This window comes from Marmota monax, unplaced genomic scaffold (assembly GCF_021218885.2).
Source record: "Marmota monax isolate L192 unplaced genomic scaffold, Marmota_monax_Labrador192_F-V1.1 WCK01_AAM20220418_F8-fsc00042, whole genome shotgun sequence".
NCBI classification, from domain to species: domain Eukaryota; kingdom Metazoa; phylum Chordata; class Mammalia; order Rodentia; family Sciuridae; genus Marmota; species Marmota monax.
In genome coordinates, this window is record NW_026693008.1 from 6,510,948 (window position 1) to 6,535,850 (window position 24,903).

Here is a 24,903-nt window from a genome sequence, read left to right on the forward strand (position 1 = left end):
ACCATTTACCTTGACCCTCTTCTGCAACATCTTGACCAAGCCATCAGTCTCTGCTGGTATTGCTCCAATGGGGACAGTGAGAATACCTACCTTGTGACATGAAGATTAAATGAGGGCCTTTCTGCCCTGTTAAAAGTGCTCATGAAATGTAAACTGATGCCGTTATGAATATTCTGTTGGTCATCGACTCAGAAGACAGTTTATTTTCATTTTTCCAGAACTCTGTTAAAAACTTGTTCTTATATTGAGTTCAAAGCTACCTCTTTGTCCTTTTAACTAATTAATCTCAGTTTTGACTTTAGGGATCTTAATGATAATGATGATGCTAATAGTCCCTAATTGATATTGAGTGCTTACTATGTGCCAGGTAGTATATTCAGTGAATAATCACATTTAAACTTCATTTTCTAATGTTTCAAACACACTCAAAAGTAGCATAAATAAAGAATGCCAGTTTACCTTCAACCAGATTCAGTTGTAACCCAGATTTTGCTATGCTTGCTTCATTGCTGTATTTGCTAAAATATTTTAAGGTGATTCTTAGAAATAGTTTTATTTCAACTCTACACACATCAGTTTGAGTCTTTTGAAGAAAACAGAAATTCCCTGATGTTACTGTAATACTATTATCACACCTACTAAGATTAACAGTAATTTATTGATATTATTGGTATTTACTTTATATCATGATGTCAGGATTTAAACAAGATCCGCACACTCTGTTTGATTATTTTTATTATACTATTCTTTTAATCCCATTTTGTCATATCTTTTTTTTTTAACTTTTTTTTCTGTTGTCCTGTAGACTTCATTGTTCCCCCTGGTGTTATCTAACTTGTTTCTCTACCTTTTTATGTTTGACAAAAAATAAGTTCTAAGATGGCCAATCTAATAGTCTAAAAGCTATCCATATGTGACTGTTTAAAATATAAATTAAAATCAAGTGAAATTTGAAAATTCTATTGTCATCTTGTTCTAGCCACATGTCAAATGCATCTAGTGGCTATTGTATTGGGAAATATAAATGTAGAGCATTTCCATCATTGTGAAAATTCGAATCAGACAGTTGGGGCCAAATATTATTTTCAGATACAAGCATTTGCAGTAGTGCTCTGTGCTTCACATCACATTGTGCAGGGAGTCACAGCATCTGGATGACCCCCTCGCATGGTCCTGAAATGGATATGTGGAATTCGGTACTGACAGCTTGATCCTCCATTGTAAAATTCTCCATCAAACTTTACCTAAAGTGGGTATTCTGAAAAAAAAAAAAAAAATAAGTGGGTCTTTGTAGATTGTTGGCAAAGCCTCTTGGTTCTTCTCTGAAAAATGTTTTAAAATTAGGACAATTAAGTATATGTAAACACAAAGGCACTTGATAGGATATTGAATAACAGTTCTCACAGTATTGAAGAGCAAATTTACAAATAATGAAATGTGCACTTCTTTACTGAAGATTAAATAAGAACCAGTATCAGATATAATAACTACTATAATTTTGTAATAGTAATGATAAGTAATTGTGTAATAAATGATTTTTAAAGACATCTGCAACAACTATCAAATTATCTTTTTATATATTTAAAAATTATCTGTGATTTATGCTGAGTAGAACCATAGGTACTGCGGTTATTCCTGTAATTTTTTGCCTGCATTTGTGACTTAAGGAGATGTACAGTATCACTTTGGAGTTAGTTAAAAACAAATATGCACCTTTATCCCCATTTGTGTTAATATTTTCTCCTTTTATACACGAACCTTCCTCTAAGTGTCTGTGGGAACTCCAGGTTAAGAACCCCTGACTTATGCCCTAAATTCTCTATTAATAATTTGTATAAATTCATCATTTTGTTAGGGATTTGAAATTTTGTACGTATTTTTTTTTGTAAATCTGTTATTCCTTTCACTTATAGAGCTCAAATTCTTTCAAGAATATTTTATTAGTGGTCTTGTTTAGTTACCATGAAGGTACAGTTCAATAAAATAAAGAATACCTATTTTGCAAATAAGGTAACTGATACTCACAGAGGTCATCTGTCCAGAGTCAAATAGCTAAAAACTGATAGAAATGGAATTTAATCCAGAATGGGGTCACTCCACAGCCCATATGATGGATTCAAACTCTGGTCTGCCATCTCCTAGTGGGCTAGCCTGCATCTTCCCAAACAACAGTCTTTTCATTGCTGTGACTGGAAGTCTGGCCCATGTTCCTTCATCATCTTTTTTTTTTCTTCCTTTTCCTCAGCCATACTGATTCCCTTTTTTGAATGTGGCATAGGCTGTCCCTGGTGCCTCCCCAAGTTGACAGAAGACTGTACAAATGGCCTTGCCAACAAGATCAGAATGAGAAATCACCTCCCTCAACTTAATGCCAGACTCGCATTCACAGTCTGAGATAAAATGTGTTTTGTGGAAACAACACTTCTCTGTTGACTCATCTTGAGCTTATTCTCAATAAAAGCTCCCAAGCTGTTTTCACACACGCTACTGCGCTAGAAACTCCTCCATCTTGTTGTTGAGAAAATGGTGGGCTCGCCCACGGGAAGATTTCTCAAATTTAGATTTATCTGAGGGTAAAACTTAGGAAAAGGAATATACCAAGAAAGGATCATATTTGTGTGTATGAACTATTACCTTGGAGAATAATGGCCATTTTTCTTTTTTCTACTAAATGAAATTCGTTTTTTAAAAAAAAAAAAAAATAATACTTTCAATTCTTTTATTAGTCAAACTAATTCATTTCAGCAGGCATTCATTCAAATAGTAACTCATTTAAGCAGGTGTTTTTAAATTTAAGTACGAAGTTTCATTTATTCAAACCATCCAACCACCTCTCCCCATCTATCAGTGAATACTCTGTCCAGGATAAGGGAAATGGTTGTGAACCAGATGTTCCTGATTCTGGCTCTCATTTCAGTTTGAATTCTAGATGGGAAATGAGGAAACATAAATATGAGTACTTATGTTCCAGAATTTGGAAAAGGCAATGAAGGGAATGACGGGTAATGAAAGAAGGATTGCTTTAAATATGCTGGACAAATCTGCTTAGAGGTGACATCTGTGTTGAGACCCATCCTGGGCTCCATGTGCTGGCTTTGGATCTAGGCTTGGGTGAGACATGGCCTCTGTTGTTAAAGAGATTTTGGAGTAGTAATGCACTAGAGAAAGAGATAGTGGTACATTATAAGGGATGGTTAGGGCTTTCTGCGTATCCTCTGTGTTGTTTCAAAACAAGGATTTTGGCAGGAACTTTGCTTGTTATGCATCATCCATATGGAATATGGAGCATGCATAGTGTTGATGCTACCCATTATGTAATCACCCTCCAGTCATATTGTGTGATATGCAGAGAAACATTTGGTGAAAAAACGTAAATGCCTAACAGCCAGGTTTCATGGTGCTTTCAGATGTCAGGAGGTTTGGCAGTATGCAGTTCTCAGCCAAGGTATTCAGGGGGAAAAATGTTGACTTTATTTTTGCGGACAGGTTTTGGGGAGAATTCTGGAGCAAACAGCAATAGGTATGTCCTTGTAGAGAGTATTGGATAAATATGTGCTTTAAAGCCATTTGCACTCTTTCTTAGCTTTTTAATTTTTTTCATGCATCCTCTCACCTATTATTATGGGAATATACATTGAGTATGACACTAATACTTGCATAGGTTTTAAATTTGTGCCACCCAGTATTTTTAACAAATTTAAAATACAGAGGTTGGTCACCTTGTACAGCAGTGTGGGACACTAGAACTGACCGTTCAAACTGAAACCATGTGAAGTAAACTTAATAATCATTGGGGAAAGTTTTTTTGTTAAAACTTTAAATCTCTCCCACTGTCCTAATAGTCTAAGGAAAATGGCGGGGGTGGGGGAGTAAGGCCAATACTTACTTAGTACCCTATAATAAACATTAGAAGCATTGACCATTGAAGGGCTTTTTTTTCTTTGAAAATATTCAGCAAGTATAGTTGGAACCGTGCTTGCCACCTTTTGCTCATCCTGCCACTGAAGATCCAGATTGAGCATCTTTTCTATGCCTTGGTTCATTGTCATATGCCTTTCAAGTTTGGGTCCCCTTCCAACATTTCATCCTTTGTGCTTTCAGTGTTGTGAAATATGAAGTTTTTTTTTTAAATGTGATACTTTTTGTTGGCATCACTACCTCTGCTACATCTTCTTCCTTTTCAACATAACCGCTTTGATCATTTATTTCAGAAAGTTTGGCTTCATTCAATTCCTCTGGATCTCTTGAATAGTCTCACAGACCACATTCCCAACGGCGGCTATTTCGTCTACAAGTTCCATTTGTGTTCAATTCAAAGTTCACTCCCAGATTTGGCACTTTTTATTTTATTTATTTTTTATTTTTTGTTGCACTTTCATATTGGTGGGCCCTTCCTCTCTTCTGATCATCTATTTTGGTGAAATTGGATGTTGGTCCACCCACAGGAGATCAGGGGTTAAGATAATCACATACTTCGATGGCTGTGTCAGACAGAATACCAGATGCCCTGACACCAATCATTGACAAGCTTTGCAAGAGGATTGTGATTGCTTATTGATCATCATGCACATCTGTTACCTACTTTCTGGCCTGTGGACTGAAGAAGAGCTAGTGGTGGAGTTTGTACTTGATACAGTTACTTTTTTAGTGTGCCATGGTAACTGAAATTTGAACCATGATGTTGGGTAATTGATATGATTAAATGGTGGTAGCTGAAATTCATGCCATGTACATGAATGTGAATTAAGTATTACCTGTAGCAATCCAGATTTCCAGTTTCTTTGGAAACAAATAACTAAGTAGTAGTGGCCCACCTCTGGGCAGGTGTTTTTCAGTTTGCTCCAGTTCCCAATATTCCCTGATGCCATACATTCCTGGCCTCTATTTGCACTCTCTGATACAATAGCTACTATCTACAAGTAATTATGAGCTTGTAAAATAAAGATTTAAAGTTTAAATTCAAGTATTAAATTGTAAATGAATTAAAATGCGATTTAAATTCAGTTATTGGTCATATGAGGCACATGCTGAGTGTTCAATAGCCACAAGTTACTAATAGCCACTATCTCAGACAAGGCAGAATGAAGAACATTCATTTCTGTCACTGCAGAAAGTGTCATTAGTCAGTATTGCTCTATAAATACTGATTTATATTAGCTTAATTATTATGGAACTAGGGCTGCCTGTATCATTGAAAATGCCAAATACTATCCCTTCCAATTCAAATTGGTTTTTTTTTTTTTTTTCACAGCCTAAATGAAACTAGATGAGATTCTGGGTAGAACCTTTGTGTTTTCCCATAGAGTATCATTAATGATATTGGAATATCTTTACTTTGTGGAATATTGTTTGAGTTTGAAATCTCCTGGAAAAGCATCTAGTCATCAATAAGAAACTCATGACACTTGTTTTAGCAATGGGGACAGTGATTTAAGCATTGTCTACTTTCCTGGGGAGTAAGGGGGTTAAACCACTCTAAAACCCTAATTATAGTGCAGACATGAATCCAACTTTAGAAACAGGATCCTAAGCTAAAGGAGAAAATGCAACTTGGAAGGGGAATTTTTTGGATTGAAACCCTAGATTCTCCTACTGCTATTGTTTTAAAGATATCAAAGCCTCTTCTGTCATAAGCACTTAACTTTATTTCAAGTTTAAGCAGGTAAAAATAACAACAACATAAATTTGCCCCTTTACAGACCTTGAAAGTTTAGAGATAATGCTGAGCTGTTTGCACAGAAGTCACTATCCTGAAAATGTCTGCCTTCTTGACACTCTGGCAGTGTGGTTCATTGCTGATTTTTGTTTGTTTGTTTTGTTTTAATGATGAATTGCAGCTTTGTTATTTGAGGATGCCTGATTAACTTATTCTATATGAGAAGCTTCTATAGTGACATTTGCTGTCTTTTGCTTCCTGTTTTGGAAACATTTGGAAATCACTTAGTGCTGAGAGTTTTCACTTTTTTTTTTCTTTCTGGTATGAATTTCTCCATTTTTATTGTAAATGATTTATTCTATTCTTTAATTTTGAATGGATCACACAATCATTTTTTATGTGTCCAGCTGTCTTTTGTTGGAAGAGACATGTCTTAGATTGTTCACTGCTGAATCAGATTAAAATGACTTTAAGTGTTATGCCATTTAAAAAATCTTTTGTTTGTCTTTTGTGGAGAGTTCATCCTCATGAATAGAGTACATTGCTCAGAGTAAATTTTTTTTTTCAGTAGTGGTTCTATTAAATTCTGAGTCAAAATGAAAAATAAAAAGTCTGATCCTACTTTTTATCATTCTTATTTTGTATTTTTTTATTTTTAATTTTAATTTTTTTTGGTGTTTGGAATTGAACCCAGGGCCTCATACCTGAGAAGCACTTGCTCTGCCATTGACCCACACCTGTGGCTTGAAATTTTGTTGTTTTCGGGGGAAGGCGCTATTTTAAATCATTAATTCTTAGTTGAGATCTGGAGAAAACTTCAGAAATTTCTGGAAGCTGTAGAAATTTCTACAAAAGGAAAACAATGAAGACTGATAGAAGTCCTGGGAACACATCTGTGACCCAGGTTAAGAAAGTCTCTTTAAGTTACTTCTGTAAAAAAAAAAAAAAAATCTGTAAAAGGAAGAAGGAAAGATGTACTAAGGTGGGCTACGTGAGGTCATTTTCCCTTCCCACCTTGTCTCTTAAATTCCATCACTCTCCATTCACCTTCTCAAGCCAGAACCCTGGAGTCCCCTTGCATTCCCCTCTCTCCTTTGCCCACATCAGTAAGTCTTGTTACTTATACTTCAAAATTGTGTTTCAAATTCTCCATGCCCATTGCCACCACCGTAGTCCAGGGCTGTTCTGCATGCCTTGCGTCGTCTTCAGCAGAGACATCCCTGGTCACCTTCTATCCTTTCTTTGCTTGAATCTCTCCACACAGTATTTAGAGTGGTTTTTCTAAAAGATATCTCAGATTCTGTCATAGCCCTCTACTTCCCACTGTGTTAAATGCTTCAGCAGCTTCCACACGCATGAGGCTCACTGAGATTTGTGCTATTTCTTGACATTCCAGCTAGCTGGGCCAGACTCATTCCAGGCTTTGCAGTCTGGCTTGGAATATTCTTTGCATTGCATTGTTGAATCTTTTCTTTCTCTTTTCCTTGTCACTTTTGTAAGAGTTACTACATTTATATGTGTTTCTTGCCTTTTCTCTATTTATCTGCTAGAATACAGTACACCTTTGCTAGTACATTTTTTTTACATAAAAATTTATGTAATATACCTGGTTTATGTAATATATGCATATACCTGGTTGTTCTATATCCATAGCAACCTATACAGTACCTGGCAGTGAGTATGCTATTAATTAATAAATATTTATTGAATGAATACATGAAAATGATACAGGTTCCATAAAGTGTGTTGGCTTTATCCTTTTCTCCAAAATTTTGGCTTTATGGATCTTCATCAGTAATTCCTTCACAAGCTCATTCATTAAATACTTGTTGAATAACTCTTACAATGAAGTAGTCTCACGTCATCATATTTTGGATTGCTATCATATTTTGATGGAATTGCTATCATATTTTGATGGAAGGTGGGTGTTAATTCAGATTCTATGAGAAAGTCAAATTTACATAATTAAGGTTCTTTTATGATTTCTTAAATATAGCATTTTTCTATCAGTATTAATGATTGTCACGTTATTAAAAAGCAGGGAACAACATTATCTTCAGATTTTTCGGTGTTTTCTTGAGTTAATGACCCACAGGTTTTTCATTTAAAAGGCATGAACCTTGACCTTCAGTGTGTGAAGGAAAGGACAATTTGTATTTATTTTTATTTTTTCTATGCCTTAAGGTGGCTGCTTTACATTAGAAATTTAGAACTCGGGTTTATTTTTAAGGGCTAAATGCATTTCCATTATTTATTTCCATTTAAGAAAGCTGAGTATGGACTGGTTCTCAGTTCTCTTAAGAAACCAGTTTCTGGAACATTTTGAAGAAATTACTCATGAGAAAGAATTATTTCCAAGATTAAACTGATAAAGCGACATGTCATTTATTCTTTCACAAAATATTTATTGAAGGTCTACTGATGTGGAGCTCTGTATGTGGTACCAAAAATGTTAGTTGAGTGTCTGTGAGGGACCTTTCTTGTCTTCCAAGAACATTTTATCTGTTGGATATATTCCCCCACCCCTGCCTTTTAAACTTCTTCTTTTCTTTTGGCTTTTCATTTTCTATTTTTCTTCTCCCACATTGATAGTTTGGCTACTCTGTCTTCACATGGTCTCTGAAGTGTAATGTCTGTGTTGCTCCATAGTCTTGTTGAAAATCCAAGAGTAACCTAAAGCAAACCTAAATGAGCAAACTGAAAGTTGGAATACTTCTGCTTTTTAGAACCTGATGGAGTTTACCCTTGAAAGAGTCCTAGTTCTCTTGTGAGTCTGGGCCCCAGTTCACTCTGGCCACCCTGTGAACATAGAAGCTTAAGACATCCTCTTTTTATTTACAGTGGTGAAGTTGAAGTATGTACACAGTATTGCTAGGGAATTATTTATGTTGCATGTGTTTTCCTAGATGATCTCCAATGAATTACGAATCTTTAGCCTTACTTTCTGATCTATTCTAGACTAAAAATGTTTTTGCAGAGGTTTTAAGATTATTTTTGAACTAGAGCATATTATCTGTAGTTATAAAATTCCTCAATGGGTATGATTCTTAAATATTTTTTCAGCTGCTAAGTGTGTTTTACTTCTGTTATTGCAACACAGCTCCAAGTCTTAACTCCCGAGAGTATTCTCATAACATTTTCTTATTAGTGTGTTCCCATTCCTGTGTTTATACATCATGGACAGACACTTTTGAGTGACAGTTAATTTTCCTTTTCGGTACTCTCCTAACCAGAATTATCTAAATCCCAGACACCTCTGTCTATCTCTAGGACAATAACAATAATAATAGATTTTCATAATGGTTATCCAGAGACATTGCAAGACCCAGAAATGACTTCTACATCATTAAAACAGGGGGAGAGGGAGTCCTTGAAAAAAATAGTTTTATTGCTTTATAATTGAAGAATGGCAGATACTTGGCACAAATGCTAATATTCTTCCCTCCCTCATGGCAGCCAAAACTAATAAATTCCCCTCTTCTTCCCTCCTGATCCCTATCAGGGCCTCAGAAACCTCTTTACCATTCTGATTCTAAGCAATCCAAGTTTGGTTGACATTCAGCAAAAGAGGTAAAACCTAGTTAGTAATAAACTTGCTCTAGTCACTGTGACTGGGATGACCAGAGCCCCCCGCCAACTTAGATTGCCAGGGCAGCCACCATGACACAACATTTGCTGCTTCTCTTAGAGAAAGAAAGTAACCTTTGGGGTCTCATCCTGGTAGTTAGGGACTCTGGCCTGGAAGTGGCATCCATCATTTTTGCTTGACAAAATGATGAATTCCTTAAGGTTCACATAACCACGAGGATTTAGAAGGCAGAATCTGATCCTGTGCCCAGATGTGGCAATAATAACCTGAAGTATTTGGCACACAGCACTAATGACTGTGGTATCCTATGTGCTATATTGTAATGCTCAACTTCTTACATATTTCGTGTATCATAATGTCCTCTCTCTCTCTCTCTCTTTTTTTTTGCCTATGTGATTTACAAGCTATTTACTCAACTTTTGTTTAAAAAAAAAGAAAACTTCTTTAGGTACCTCTGTTGTAGGTTCAGGATTCACAGAAGATCCTCTGGAGCATTTATCCTAGACAGTGTTCTTCAAATAATGATGATGATGATGACAATAATAAAATATCTTTATAATCATACACATTTGAGTAATACTGCTTAGTGTATTTTCTTTTGGAAAGTCAGGATGTACATTAGCATATTAAATATTCTGATGAGTAGTGAAATAATAGTTCTCTTATTTCAATTGCATTCAGCGTTTCTCCCTTTTTGACTGTTAGAGGTTTATTTTTTTTCCTGTAGAATATTTTTTTTTCTGTAGAATATCTAATAATATCTCATGGAAGTAATTTCCTGCCATATCACTGTAGGAAACACTGCAATTTATTCACAAAGACTTTTATTGCTTGGGAGGCACCGAAACACCTTGGACAATTATACTGCATGACCCCAGCCAGGATTTTCACTTCCACGGTATTTGACCTTGGACATGTCGTTAAACCTTTTTGGACTCAACTTCTAAATCTGGAGAAATGAAGGGAGTGATATTACCTACCTAGTGTTGCTGATTATCACTAGGATATTGTAGGCAACAAAGATTATGTAGGTTGTTTCCTTTCCTTTGGGTTTACTTCTTCTGCACCTGTGTAGTTTGATATAAGCACAGTTTTCCTCGATATGATGCTAGTACATCAAACAATATAGGATTCCTTTGCCATGAAAAAGTGGCCAAAAATATGTGAAATTCAAACCAGAGACTCTACCAGAACATTACCATGCTACACACTGCTGTGTCATTTATTTTCTTTGGGAGCCCCCTGTCTATTTCTGTGAATGTGATTGTCTCCTTTGGGCATCCAAATCAGTGCAGAAAGTTCAAGGGTAGCTTGTCTTCTCCTGGATGACCAAGAACTAGCCCCTATCTTTGCTGTTAAGGATTCCCCAGGAAAAAAAAATATAAAATAGTAGAAATTTATGAAATAATTGCCTGAGATCCAACTATAAGCAGAGTACTATCATTATCCTAATTATTGTTCTGGAATTTATCATGTTCTAGAAATCAAATGTACTTCAAATTACATCCATGCCATTTAAGCGTATGGATGATAAATCTCTCATTGAGTTTCTAAAATAGGTATGTTAAAATGCTTTTCCAGAATTGTATTTCTCAATTCTTTGGCTAGTATTTCTACTTTTTCTCTAGTAAAAATTCACTCAAATGCCCGCAATGTAAAGAAGAGATTACTTTTGGGGATGCTACCTACTTTGATCCAAAGTTCTGTTACTGTGCTATTTAAATAAAATAAATAGAATCTTCAAAAAAGAGCTCACAGTTCATTCTGTTGTTTTTTTGAAGTGACATTAGGGTTATCTGTGCTGGGCACATTGGCGCATGCCTGCAATCCCAGTGGCTGGGGAGGCTGAGGCAGGAGGATTCAGAGTTGGAAGCCAGCCTCAGCAAAAGCGAGGCACTAAACAACTCAGTGAGACTCTGTCTCAAAATAAAAAATAAAAAGGGCTGGGGATGTAGCTCAGTGGTTAAGTGCCTCTGAGTTCAATCCCTGGTTACGCCCACCCAAAATTGCAAGGACTACTGAGTGTTTATTAGAACAAATGAAGAATTATACAAGGTCTGCAAAAGTCTGTAATACACACTAGAAAATTTCTTGTCATTAAACTGCATACAGATCTGGAATAGAAATAAATATGTTCTTTTTTTCATTAGTTCAGAAGAATGACTAATTCTCATTATTTGATACTGCTTCACTCCATATTCATATATACACATGCTAATAAGCCTCATCAAAATCAATGATATTTTGATGATTTGATTTATTTTGGTGACTTTTGTGTTCTGAGTCCCTAGAATAGATGAAAAATAAATGTGGGCAAGTCTGAGTGATTCTGAGAATAATATTCTGTCATATTTAATCAATCATCTGAATCAGTACATTTCCATTTCTGTCACGACTTTGAATTTAAATAGTTCATATTTGTTCTGGAAATGCTTTAATTTTTTTTAAATCATCAATTATCCTCGAACAAATTTTAAACTTATCAAATTTATTTTGAATAAAAAATGTAACAACATAATGGAAATTTGATGTCATCGGGCAGAGATTCTCATTTGCAGTGTTTCATTTTGTTCGTGACTCTGCCAGGCCTATGTGATTGTTTCTGTGGGTCAGTAGAGGAGGCCACAGGCACGTTCCATGCCCACTCTGATTGGTGGTGACTGCCCAGAGCTTGTTGTTGACAAGAACTCTGGGACTCTGCCAATTCAAGGAGAGAATTCCGTTATTGCTCATTGATGTCTGCCACAGTTTAGCATGGGAAGACAATATCTGAGGTAGCATTTTGGTCTCTTGTGTGCAATAGAAAGAGCTTTGGTCTGGGAAACTGAACAGCTTCTGTTTCAATTCCATTTGTGCTCCTAACTGTGTGACTTTGAGCAAATTAACATTTCTAACCCTATTATTTTCATCAAATAATGATAATAGTGGAGTAGGTAATGTTTAAGATTCATCTCAACTCTAAATTGTTGTGGCTTCATATACTTAATAGGACAGTTAAGACGCCCTGGGCACCTGTTCATTTTTACAAAGTGCCCAGAAACTTTTTTCAGAGTTACCAACCATGGTAGATCATTATCATAATGACCCCCATGCAAAATGCCTACTCTGTCCATACTCCTTTTCCATGTGATTTTTCTGCTTCCATTAGGAGATGGAATTAATTTCCCTACCTTAAACCTGGGTTGGCTTGTGATTTTCTTTGTCCAATAGTGGAAAATTCTAGAGATTCTCCATCTATCTGAGATGAAACAGCAGGTACAGTGAAGGGCCCTGTGGATTCAGCCTGCCTTCCAGCTGAAAAAACAGTTTCATAAATGAGCCCAGGTAAGACCCACAACAAAAACCATGCACAGACTCATGATAGCTGAACACTGCAGCGTTGTTTTGATCTGTACGGGGGCAGTGTTTCATGCAGTAATCGACAATAGAGACAGGAATTTGAAGTCAGTCAATGGCTGTCTGGGGCCAAGGGATCTGGGTGCTGGGCATCAGCTCAGATACTCTGTTTTTTTTTCCATGTTGTGTCTTACTTGCCAGTAGGCTAGCTAGGCTTTCTTATAGTGTGTAGGTCACAGAGTTCCAAGAAGGCAAAAATCACAAATTGCAAGATCTCTTAAGTTTTAACTAGAGAACCAAACAATGACTCTTCCTCCGTGGAAATTTCAGAGCCAGCCCAGATTCAAGGGGAGGGAAAATGGGCAGCTACTCTTGATAAGAAGAGGGTCAGAGTCATATTACCTACAGATGTATAGGATGGGAGTGATCGTTATGGTCAGTCTCTGGTGATGTAAATGATGATGTGAGAAAGTCAGTGATTCTCAATCACTAGACTGTCCAAGATGCAAAGGGGTTCACTGTGTCTTACAACCTGATCTGCTGGCCTTGACTACAGTATCTAATCCTCCTCAGGAGTTTGGCAACTAAGAGCCAAAGTTACCTTGAAGAAACCCAATGTCAAGGAGGGAAAGGGTCAAAATGTGGAGTCTGAGTCCCTCCTTACTGTCTCCAACTCAACCCCTGGTGCATGAGGTTTTTCTTATTTGTGTGGTCCTCTGGAAGGATGAGGGCATGCTTACTGCCCTGTGCTGAGGCCTCAGTGCACTGAGGGAAGGTACATATCACCTGCTTTCTTTATCCAAGGTGAGGTGTTCCTCAAACCTTCAGTGGTTTTCCTCTGCATCTTCATATTTCACAAATCCTCTGGTCTCTTCCAGGAACAGAAGGATTTGGGAACACAAGGCATACTTTTAATAAGAGTCAAGGCAAAGACTCAGGCATGAAAGCTATAAAAAGTGTGCCATCACTATCATTCACATTGTAGGCCTTCGAATCAGACTTGAGGTGAGTTCTGGTTTTAATCTCACTTTGGGTGTTCTACTCTGGCAAGTTTCTTACTTGATGCTGTCATTGTCTCATCTGCATAGTGAGGGTTATAATAATATTTTATGGGTTTGTTGTGAAGATTCAGGAAATAAATGCACATGTATAAATGAAACAGTGATTTCAGCTATGGGACAACTGCCCAGCAACTTGGTTTGAGACCGTTCTTAAGTAGCAAGACCATTTTGAAGGATGGGCTTTGGTCCAAATTTGGAGAAATTGTTCCTACTTTAGAAAACTGAAATACAAAATGAGACAAAGAAGTTTATCTAATACCCTAAGATTGAGTTAGATCGGGCCTCCTCTGTGCTCCCACAGTTTTCTAAACTGATTTCTATCTGTAGCACTCCTGTCTGTACTGTAATGATCTGTTTGCACTGCATGACAGTTTGGGACATTAGAGTGTGAACTCTTCAAGGTCAACTGCTCTATCCTATTCATCTTGGCTTCCTAAGTCCCTAGCACAAACCCTGGACTGAGAAGAGGCTCAAGTTGTGGGTTGAATGGATGAGGAGGCTGATGCCCAGCTCACTGGTTGAATTACTCTCTCATTTGTAAAATTCAGCTTAAATCTCATTTGCTCTTAAGAGGTCTTCTTTGTTTTTCCTCTGCAATAAGACATTTTTTCAATGGACAGAACTAAATTGTAACTACCACTCTTCTTTTCCTTTAAAAATATATTTGCTAAATGGAAATCCTTACTTTAGAACATTGAAAGAGACCAGATCTCATCTTGCTTACCTCTTTATATATGAATACCAGATAAACATGTATGAACATATATAAAATTCAGTTTAGTTTGGTTCTTTGATGGTTATGTGCATTTCATCTAAGAAATCTTAACAGAGGCATTAACCTTATGCAAATAGAACCTAATGTGTGTCTTGCTAGCCTATGTATAATACAGGATTTACCCATTAACAAGGCTTAAGAGTCTCCAAATTAAATTATACTACATCTGTGATATTATCTTAAAACAATTGGCATATAAACAGTGGCAGCAGAATTACAAGAACTGTCTGTTGTTCTTCAAAATTAATTTGCTTTCTCTGTGTTGTTTCTCTAGAAGCAAAATGTAGCTAAATGATACCCACCATCTTCAGGCAATACTGTTTTCTTCTAAAAGTTTATGCACATATATTGAGAAATACTTTTATTCTTTGGTGATTCTGTGAGTAGCACACTGCTTTGCTCTAATGCATTTGAAGATTATATGTTTTGTTTTTCCAACTACAGATGACAGAAATTCTTGCATTTGTGTTGGAGAGAAATACTCGAGATTTATCTGTGTGATGTCAACACCACAGCATGTTTTCTGGTTGTTATGATTAATTCTGAAAAGCATCAGAAGTGCTCCACAGGGTCATTAAAATGGGCTGCCTGGCATGGGTCTTTTTCTTAGAAACTAAAAATTTTAAGGATAGTATAATGTTTTGGGTTCAGGATGCCATTTTAAGATAGCATCACAGTCTTCAGCTCGGGATAAGAGAATAGGCTCCCTCATATTTCCAGTTTCCTTTCATTACCTCTTTCAAATGTGATCCCTCCAAACCAGGTGTTGGCACTACGAGGCCTATGAACTAACTGGCCTGCTTCCTCTTTCTGTGAATGAGGGTTTACTGGAATGTTCCATGCTTATTAGTTTTTGTATTTGCTACTGTGGCTACTTAGGCATATAACCCATGAAACCTAAAAGATTTACCACCTTTTCCTTCACAGAAAATGTTCTCTGACCTGCTGTAAGTCTTCCATGATCTGTTTGTAGTTTCAGCTACCTGCAGGGTAATCTGTTCCGCTCAGAGCTTCCCTGTGTCTACCCTTTGCTTTCTAGGATCTGCAGGCCTCCACTGCACGGGGTGCTCCTCTCTGCTCTGCTACACCCCTTCTCTGCTTACCTGTGTGCTTCCCATTGTACAGAAACATCTCCTGGACTGAGCAGACAGGAGCAACCTCTTAGTCTCCTCTGTTACTCTCAAAGCCTAAAGGTGCCCACATTCACCTGATGCCCAATGTTCATTAAATAAATAAGTTGAGCTGGGTCTGGTGGCATACACCTGTAATCCCAGTGGCTAGGGAGGGCGAGGCAGGAGGAGTTTAAAGCCAGCCTCAGTAACTTAGTGAGATTCTGAGCAACTCAGCGAGATCCTGTTGCTAAATAAAAATATGAAAAAGGGCTAGGGGCTTGGCTCAGTGGTTATGTGCCCTGGGTTTAATCCTCAGTATCAAAAGTAAATGAATAAATAAGTAAATAAATACATAAACTAAGTAAGCTAACTACATCCCTTAGTCACAGTATAAAGCAACATTTATATAAATAGTTTATCTGAGACTCTGAACAGAAACACTTCTCAAAGCCACTTCTTCTAATTATAAAAGCATCTTAAGAAAGAATTTTGCCTTTATATTTATACCTCCTTTAAGCTCATATGAGATTAGTTTACATTAAAAATAAATTTAAATCTCTCAGTTCATATCCAGCATTCGTTCAAACCGGTCACATATTAAGGATAAACATCTTTGAATTAGAAAGAAAAATTGCAGATTATTCCAATTTTGTGTGTGATGGAAAATTCATATCTCAGTATTGTTGGGATCTTAGTATTCAGAGGTGGCTGATAGGAGCACTTGGTTTATCATTTATTCACTCTTCCAGTAGTAAGTATTCCTACGTGTCTCTGGTGTTCTAGGCACTGATGAAAGAATTAAAAAGAAAAAAAAAAAAGACAAAGTGTGTCCTCTTGTGGAGATGGTTCATTTGACTATGTAATTGCCAACCCCAAACTAGCAGCGTGGCTCTGGGAAGGGTTATCAGAGAATTGTATGAGCGAGTAACTGGGGAGTCATTTACATTGTGATCATAGACTATTTCTCTGAGGAGTGTCATTGGAATTGGAATCTGAATAAAAAGGAATGGAATTCTGGACAGAGAAATCAGCCCCAACAAAGGATTCCACACTAGGAAGGAACCTAGTGTGTTTGAGGAACAGAAGGAAGGCAGACATGGCAGGTGCAAAGTGTGCAAAGGAAAACAGGATAACGGGGAGGTTTGGGAGGCAGGTGGGCAGCAGGCAGAATGAGGCCTGTGGCACAGGCTCTTTTCTGCTCTGGGTTTAAAGCATCTGAGAGAAGATGATTGATCCTTGCTTTTTGAGACTCCTCCTCATTGGGCCCCAGGGAGGGTGTTGGATACTGTGTCTGCTGCTGGCCAGCTCAGCTGCTTGCATGAGCTCCAGAGCCTGACTCTGAGTGACTCTAGACCAATGTAACCCCTGTGGGCAAGTCCCGAGGAGCCTACCTGTTGTGGTCACTTCCATGTTGAGTTGTCTACTTGCCCATTCTCTGGGCACCAACCAAACAAAGATGATGATCACACAACAGTAACACATGTCAAGTAAACACCCCCGAAGTTCTTTTTATTTCATCTAATTATCATTTGCACATAAAAATGTGTATTATATGCAAATAAGGTGACTCTTAACAAAGGGTTAGATTGTAAGGAATATATGTGTCAGGACAATGTTGTACAAAATTGTTGGTGCAGAGTATTCACCTAAATGAAAGTGCATTGAGGCTGTTGAATGTTTTTTGTGACACAGAGGACTACTATTAATGGTCAATGAAAGTAATAAATGTGAATATGATATGACTCTGAGATGGGTAAACCAAGGACAAAGCATGTGGCAAATTCAGGTACTTTTATTTAATTCTTAAAATATCTTGAGCCACTAACTTTATATCAAGCCAGGTCTTCACATCAGGCAAGTAGAAATAAAAAAGATTTTTGTGTGTGTGTATGGCATTAAAGAAAAAAAATGGTTATTTCTGATATTACTAAATTGACATTAGAATCACCAGTTTTCACAGTAGCAATTGTTTTAAGTAAAATGTTGTCCCTTCCTCCACCTGGTTGCTGTGCAGGGACAGAGCCTAACCCAGCAATTATGGCTATTGTTGGAAGCTTGCCTGGTTGTCATCTGGCTGTGGTTTGGTGCAGTCAGGGACAAAGAGAGGGTGTGAAGGAAAGCAGGGAGGAGGAAGATGGCTTTGAGTCCCTTTTAACAAAGAAAAAGTAACTCAGAGAGGGAGTGGAGGCTAGCAATCTGCTAAAAGGAAATGAAAGGAAATTCTTCATTTCTAAACGGTTCATTGACCCATGATAATAAAGCAACCCTGCTAAAGAAGGATAATTATCTTTTTAAGTATCTGATGCCCTGTGGGTGAAGGCCTCCCTTCTCTTCTCTTAAAAAATGAACTCAGATTTAACAAATGCCTCTTTTCCTAGTTTACTGTTGATGTGAATTTCCTGATTATGAGCTAAAGAATCAGTTTCCCCCTCCTTTCTCTCCCCACTACTCCACCTTATGGAAATCTGGCCTGCCCAGCTGAGCTGAGTGCATTTCCCCTGGGTCCCAAGTTCTACCAATAGTGTGATGGGTTAAAGTGCTTGATATTCTGGTGAGGCCAGCAATTGTATGATTGTGGTTTTATGAGGCCCCGTTCTTGCTTAGCTCCAGGCAGCAGCATGCTTTCTTAAAACAACAGGGAAAAAAGGAAAAAGAAAGGAACAGAAAACAAGTCCAGGAGTGCTTCTTTTCTCCTTCTGGTATCTGGAAATTAAACAAATATTAATATACGTTGTATGTGTGTTCACACAGACAACCGCTTCTTACGATGGTTTGACTTAACAATTTTTCAGCTTACAGTAGTGTGTAAGCCAACCCACACAACCACTCTGTTTTTTTCTTTCATTTAGCAAGTATTCTATAAGTGACATGAAATATTCAGTGTTCTCTTTTACAATAGACTTTGTGTTGAGTGATTTTGCCCTACTGTAGGCAAATATGCATTCTAAGTGCATTTAAGACAGGCTAGCCTCAACTATGGCATTCAATAGGTTAGGTATATGAACTGCATTTATTACACGATATTTTCAGTTTAGGATATTTTCAGCTTACAATGGACTTATTGGGGTGTAACCCCATCATAAGTTGAGCAACATCTGTACGTATATACAGACAGACACATACATATGTTTGCATATACATGTGTGGACATATGTATGTCATGAATTCAAATAGAAAAAGGAACTGAAAGGTTATTGATGGTGTAATAGTGAATATTAGTTTGCTACTGATAAGTGATTAAACTTACATTCTTTTTGTTATAACTCAGATCAATAATGTAAATATGTTGCCTTGTCTGGCTTACAGAATGCATTAAGATGGTTTCTTTTGTATGAACAGACAACTTTTTTTATGATTTACCCTCAAATATCTTTTTATAAAAATGTTTTGATCTTAAGTAAAATAAAAGTGTATCATAGTTATACATAATAGTGCATTATAGTTATATATAATAGTGGGGTTCAGTTTGACATATTCATAAATACATACCAGTACTTCCTCTGACCCTCCTCACCTCCCTCCCCCAGCCTCTTCCTCTACTGTGTTGGTCTTCCTTCTACGTATTTATTTATTTTTAATTGGACATATATAATTGGAATGCATTTTGAAATAGTCGTACATGCACATATCATAATCTGATCAACCTCACTCCCCACTTCTTCCCCTTTCCCTTCTGTCCTCCCTCCCCCCACTCTACTAATCACCCTTCTATTTTCATGAGATCATAAATCCTATTTTATAAGAAAGTATTGATTTCATGTAATGTATTTAAAACTACACCGAAAGTGAGAAATGGTGGTTATATGGATACGCTTTCATACCATCATAAAGTCAAGAAATCCTAAGTCAAATCATCGTAATAGCATTGTAATGTGGTTACTTTATAGTGATTAGGAGGCCCTGTGGACTTTTTTTTATATAGAAGTGTTTCACTTTTTAAAAAAAATTTTTTTTTTAATATACATGACAGTCAAATGCCTTTTTAGACTCTGAATAATCATCGGTCTGATTAAATCATAAATGGCTTAATAATATGGGACATCTGTTAGTTGTAGATGAAGCTCACTGTACATTTTCAGAATGTCTACCCACCTTTCAGAATAAAATCGGCTCCCCTCAGAAGTTCATTATGTATTTCTGTTATTTCTCTAAAACAAAACTTAACATTAAAATTTTAATCACGATGTTCTACCTAGAGAAAGCTCCTGGATATTCCACTTATTTCTGCAACATAGTGCCTTTGGCTGCTGGAGAGGACAGAGGTTTAGAATAGGGGTCAGGAGATAATAGTCCAGAATAGATCTTGCCTCCTGGTATAATTATCTCAGCAAGCACCAGAATCACTCTGTACCCTAATGTTCCTTCTCTTAAAAGAAATTTCTTCTGTGCACCACAGCTTCTCCTTTGAAGTATAACTAACCATGTTTTTAAGCTCTCTTTGCACTCTTTGGTGTGCAGTCGCTGGTAAATATTTGTTTCTTCATTCCTTAGTCTTTTAATGTTCTGGCCCTGGGTCAAGGGGGGATGCAATACTGTGGGTATAAGCTGCTCGGTAAGAACACCACCCAAAGCAAGCCTGGTGTGCCTTAACAGACCTTGCTACAGATGTTCTCGTGTGCCCACTGCGGCCAGTGGAGCGCTTCCAAGATCTGCATCCTGATGAAGTGGCCGATTTGTTTCAAGTGACCCAGAGAGTCGGGACAGTGGTGGAGAAGCATTTCCAGGGGACCTCTCTGACTTTTTCCATGCAGGTGAGTATACAGGTTGCTCAAAATTGACTTTTTTCTTCCTCTTTAAGTGCTAGTATTGGGCTTTCTACCTCCAACATGACATCCCACCAGGAAGGCAGCTCTGGTTTTCTCCATTTACATAATGACACAAAATTATATTACTAATCCAGGGCAACTCTATAGTCCATTGGCCTCAAGATGGACTGTGGAATGTTATTAGGGGCAGTGCCTGTACCACTGTTTGCAAAGCAGATGGGAGTAATGGACAAAGGATGTAATGCACATTAAGATATTCCAGAGCTTATATTGGAACTGGTATTTTCTTGCCATGGTAAATGTTGTGAGCACTGCCTGACCTGAGCCCTGTTCTAGTTTCCAGGGAGCAGTGATAAGCAAGTTGGGTTGAACCTTGTCCTCATAAGGCTTGTCTTTTATATTTTCCTGCCTTCAATGCAAGCTTAACTGATTGATGACATATTGGTACATGCTAGATTGATTGATTGGGTATGGCCCACCCACACCATACCCAAAGAGATCCCCAATCACAGGAGAGCTTTAGGCAGAAGTTGAATCAGTACTTCTCAGGTTTGAAGGAGGAAGTCCATAATGAGTTAACAGCTGGGAGGTGAGTGAATCAGTAGTAAGGTACCATGAGCCTCTTCAGATCAAATAAGGAGAGGGCTGATGTATTAGTGCATACACAAAGTCCTTTGTGACTCTGAAATTTAATATTTTGAAACCTGCCCTCTAGAAGGCATCTGATTCTTCCAAAATATGGAGACTCTGTCCTCAGACTTTTAGTTAAACTGCATGTTTACCTCCTTAGCTCTCTGCCATAGATTTTCACAGAGAACTATTAAAGCCTTTGACTAAAAATGTTCCTGTGCTTCTTAGGGGAAAAAATGCTGTTTGTTTGAACTGATAGTATCTAAAGTTCCCCCCAAATATTGTGCATATGTGTGTGTCTGTTGTATGATAAACCATTTAAGTCACCTTTGGGCAAGGTACTTCAGCTCAAGGTGGGTTTATCAAGCTTATGTTGTAAACTTGGTTTCCAGAAAGACCAAGTAAAATGGGTGAAAACATCTGTAAGTGTTCAGTGAAATAACAGAGGAAAATTCATCATTATAGGAAATACCAGTGCTGCTTATTTAACATGGTTCAACAGAAAGTGAATTCTATAACAAATGATATATCCCTTACAGCATTTTCATACTGTAAGTGTTGTCAAACTTACTTTCTTAACTATAACCCACAGTAGATATATATTTATTTCATGATTACATATATTATTCCCCATACATACAGCTATATAGGCTCGAAAAACAAAAGAGTTTCTCGAAACAGTGCTTATCATTCTGTGCATTCTAAAAGTCTCTGTCCTATCACTCTGTGCTCTCTTTATTTCTTCATATTGGTTGCAATGTATTAAATTGACTTCATGTCCCACTAATATGTTGTGACTCTGGGTTTGGAAAGCACTTATGGACATAGGTATGCTTCTGGTCACATCAGGGCAGGAATTCTCCCACCAATCATCAGGTTTATAGAGGGAGACAGAATTAGCCAAGCCATGGTTGTTCCATTTTGTATAGTCTCATTGTAGACAATGAGTTTCTTGTGCTGTGCTCTGGTGATCAGGTAGGTCTGCTGGTTTTCAATCAAGACAGTAGTTTTGTTGGATATCAGAAGCTGGGAGAGAGAACCAGGATGGGGAAAAAGAATCCTGCTACAATGAACACTCTCATTTTCTTCCCCAAGGTCAGAATAGCCAGAAAGGACTCCTCCCCCACAAAACACCCCATATTCTTGCTTAATGGATTATGATTACAGCAGATTTCCTGAGGAGAGACTTAAAGTAATCAGGCATTAATTAAACCACATCTGATTTAAAGATAACCAAAAGGTGTGATACTTCACCTCCCCAAACATTTTCAACCTTCTTTTAATGCAATTAAAACCATTGCCAAGAGCAAAGAGCATGAAAAGTAGCAAGGGGGTTGGCTTACTGGATAATTTATGTCATTTTTATACATAACTTCTCACTTACTCTCGGGCGGAAATGGAGAACTGTCTGGTCCCACACACTGGAATCAAATGGTCCCCATGAGAATGCTATAAATTAACACACAATGAAATTGGATCTAAATTATTAACGGGTGATATTTCTGAATAAGCATGAGATACCATCTATCTGTTCTCACCTCTGCTGGGTTTTTTTTTTTCTTCCCCTTCTTCCAGGATGGCCCCGAAGCCGGACAGACTGTGAAGGTGAGTGCTTATTATGTGCATACAAATTAATAAGGGGCAATTATGGGAACTAATAAAAAATCACAACGAGTCATCTGCAGCACATTGCTATTTCATTATGTTATCTTCGAGGTCAGAGAGACCCTCAGTGTTGGAGCCATAAATCCTGACATTATAAACTGTGCCAAACAGTATGTTTCCCATTAGTTTACAAGACATTTACCTTTTTGTAGTAAAATTATTACTGTGCAAAAGCTAAAACGGCAACTAAATCAAGGAGTCCAAAACCAGAAACTGAAGTCCATGGTTTCTTGGCAGGAATTGCATAAACACAGCACATCAGCTCCGCGTGGACTGCGTGTGTTCCACAGTAAGCCCGGGGCACCTTTTACGTGCTTTTAGTTCTTCACACACTCTGCCTTTTCTTCATGTTCTTGAGCGGAAGAACAAGGTTGCGGTGGCCCCAGGTGGCTTCCTTCCCTGCTGGCAGTGCTTACACTGTTCTCTGCACCCCCACACATATTCCTTTCCTCCTTAGGTACTTAAATACCAAAGTTCAAACCAGTGGAGCTCAAAAATTGGTCTTTAAGTGTGCTAGAGAGGAAAGGAGGATTTATTAGGATAGTATCTGACTCCATAGTAAAAAGACTAAACTCCTGGCTGATTGTGAAGCTGAGTTTCAGCTACTTTCATACAAATGCAAATTTCTATGGAGTTAAGTCCTATGCCTAAGTCCTATATAGAAAAGGCTATTTTTGCTTTTTCTTGTTTTTGCTAAAAAAAAAATAGAGGCAAATCAGACTACTATGCTAATGTTATGCTTTGTAAAAGGTTTTATGACTCCAAGGCTGGCTGGGACTAGGCAGCATAATGTTTGGCACCAAACTACACCAAATGAACATGGTTCCTTTTTCATCTTAGTTTGTATATCACTTTAATGTTTAACATATATACTGTGGAAGTTTTAAAATAGAATGTCTGGGAAGTGCCTTTGAGGAGTTAATGTCTCAAAGGAACTGCCACCAAATGTGCCACCAAATTCTTAGTCACTCCTGAATTGCTTTAGACACATGATGTTCTCATAGGGACAGAGGGGACATTCAGCTTGCATCAATACTTCTGCCTCCCTCCATGACAGAATCCCAAATGTGCAGACTCTAAAACGGGATATAATACCAGTGGCTTCTTAGTGAAACCTATTCTTGAAATACAAAATACAAATGTTTAAACCTGGTTACCAGAGTTTCAAAAACTCAGTATTCAAATGTGTATTCCAGTCACACTGGATGAGATGCTTTATGCAATATCTGTCTGATAGAATTCTTTTAGCCACTGAAAGTGAGAGTGTAGGGGTATAGCTAATCGTGGAAGAATGCAAAAATCACATTCAGTGGATTGCACAGATTGGTAATACACATATATTGAGCATAACTGAAATTTATATGAATAGATAGGTTATATGATCTCAACATTATATTTCAGAATTCTGAAAGGGGTGTTAAAATATTTGCTATACAAACAGGTTCAAATAGAGACAGAAAGTATATTAGTGGCTTCCAGGGACTGAGGGGAAGAGTAAATTGGCGATGAGTCCAAATGGGTATAGGTCTCTTTTGGTGGTAATGAAAATGTTGTGGAATTAGTGGTGCTTGTACAACACTGAGTATAATAAACCCCACTGAATTGCAACCTTTAAAAGGGTGAATTTATGGTGTTTGGATGATGTCTTGATTAAAATAAAACACATTTGATAAAAATAAGCATTGTGTCTAACTAGGCTGAGAGCCATAGCTATAGACTCTCATGACTCCAATAGCAACAACTTTTTGATGTTCCAGTTATCTGACCAAAATCTCCTCATGATTTTATTAGCTTTGATGGAAATTGTGATGGTTCATTCTTTTTTTTTTATTGGTTGTTCAAAACATTACAAAGCTCTTGACATATCATATTTCATACATTAGATTCAAGTGGGTTATGAACTCCAATTTTTACCCCAAATACAGATTGCAGAATCACATCAGTTACACATCCACATTTTTACATAATGCCATATTAGTAACTGTTGTATTCTGCTACGTTTCCTATCTTCTACTATCCCCCCTCCCCTCCCATCCCATCTTCTCTCTCTACCCCATCTACTGTAATTCATTTCTCTCCTTGTTTTTTCCCATTCCCCTCACAACCTCTTATATGTAATTTTGTATAACAATGAGGGTCTCCTTCCATTTCCATGCAATTTCCCTTTTCTCTCCCTTTCCCTCCGACCTCATGTCTCTGTTTAATGTAAATCTTTTCCTCCTGCTCTTCCTCCCTGCTCTGTTCTTAGTTGCTCTCATTATATCAAAGAAGACATTTGGCATTTGTTTTTTAGGGATTGGCTAGCTTCACTTA

The 24,903-nt window shown here is 37.5% G+C and overlaps 1 protein-coding gene across 10 annotated transcripts in view; it reads left to right on the top strand.

The window, feature by feature from the left end:
* The window catches only part of Fhit (fragile histidine triad diadenosine triphosphatase), a 1,445,121-nt gene that overhangs the window by 1,136,441 nt on the left and 283,777 nt on the right, over positions 1 to 24,903 (top strand). For all 10 annotated transcript variants that reach the window (XM_046453018.1, XM_058582092.1, XM_046453014.2 and 7 more), the window contains 2 exons: positions 20,135 to 20,280; positions 22,501 to 22,530. In XM_046453018.1, the coding sequence (XP_046308974.1) occupies positions 20,135 to 20,280; positions 22,501 to 22,530 (176 nt within the window). The remainder of the gene's footprint in view (positions 1 to 20,134; positions 20,281 to 22,500; positions 22,531 to 24,903) is intronic.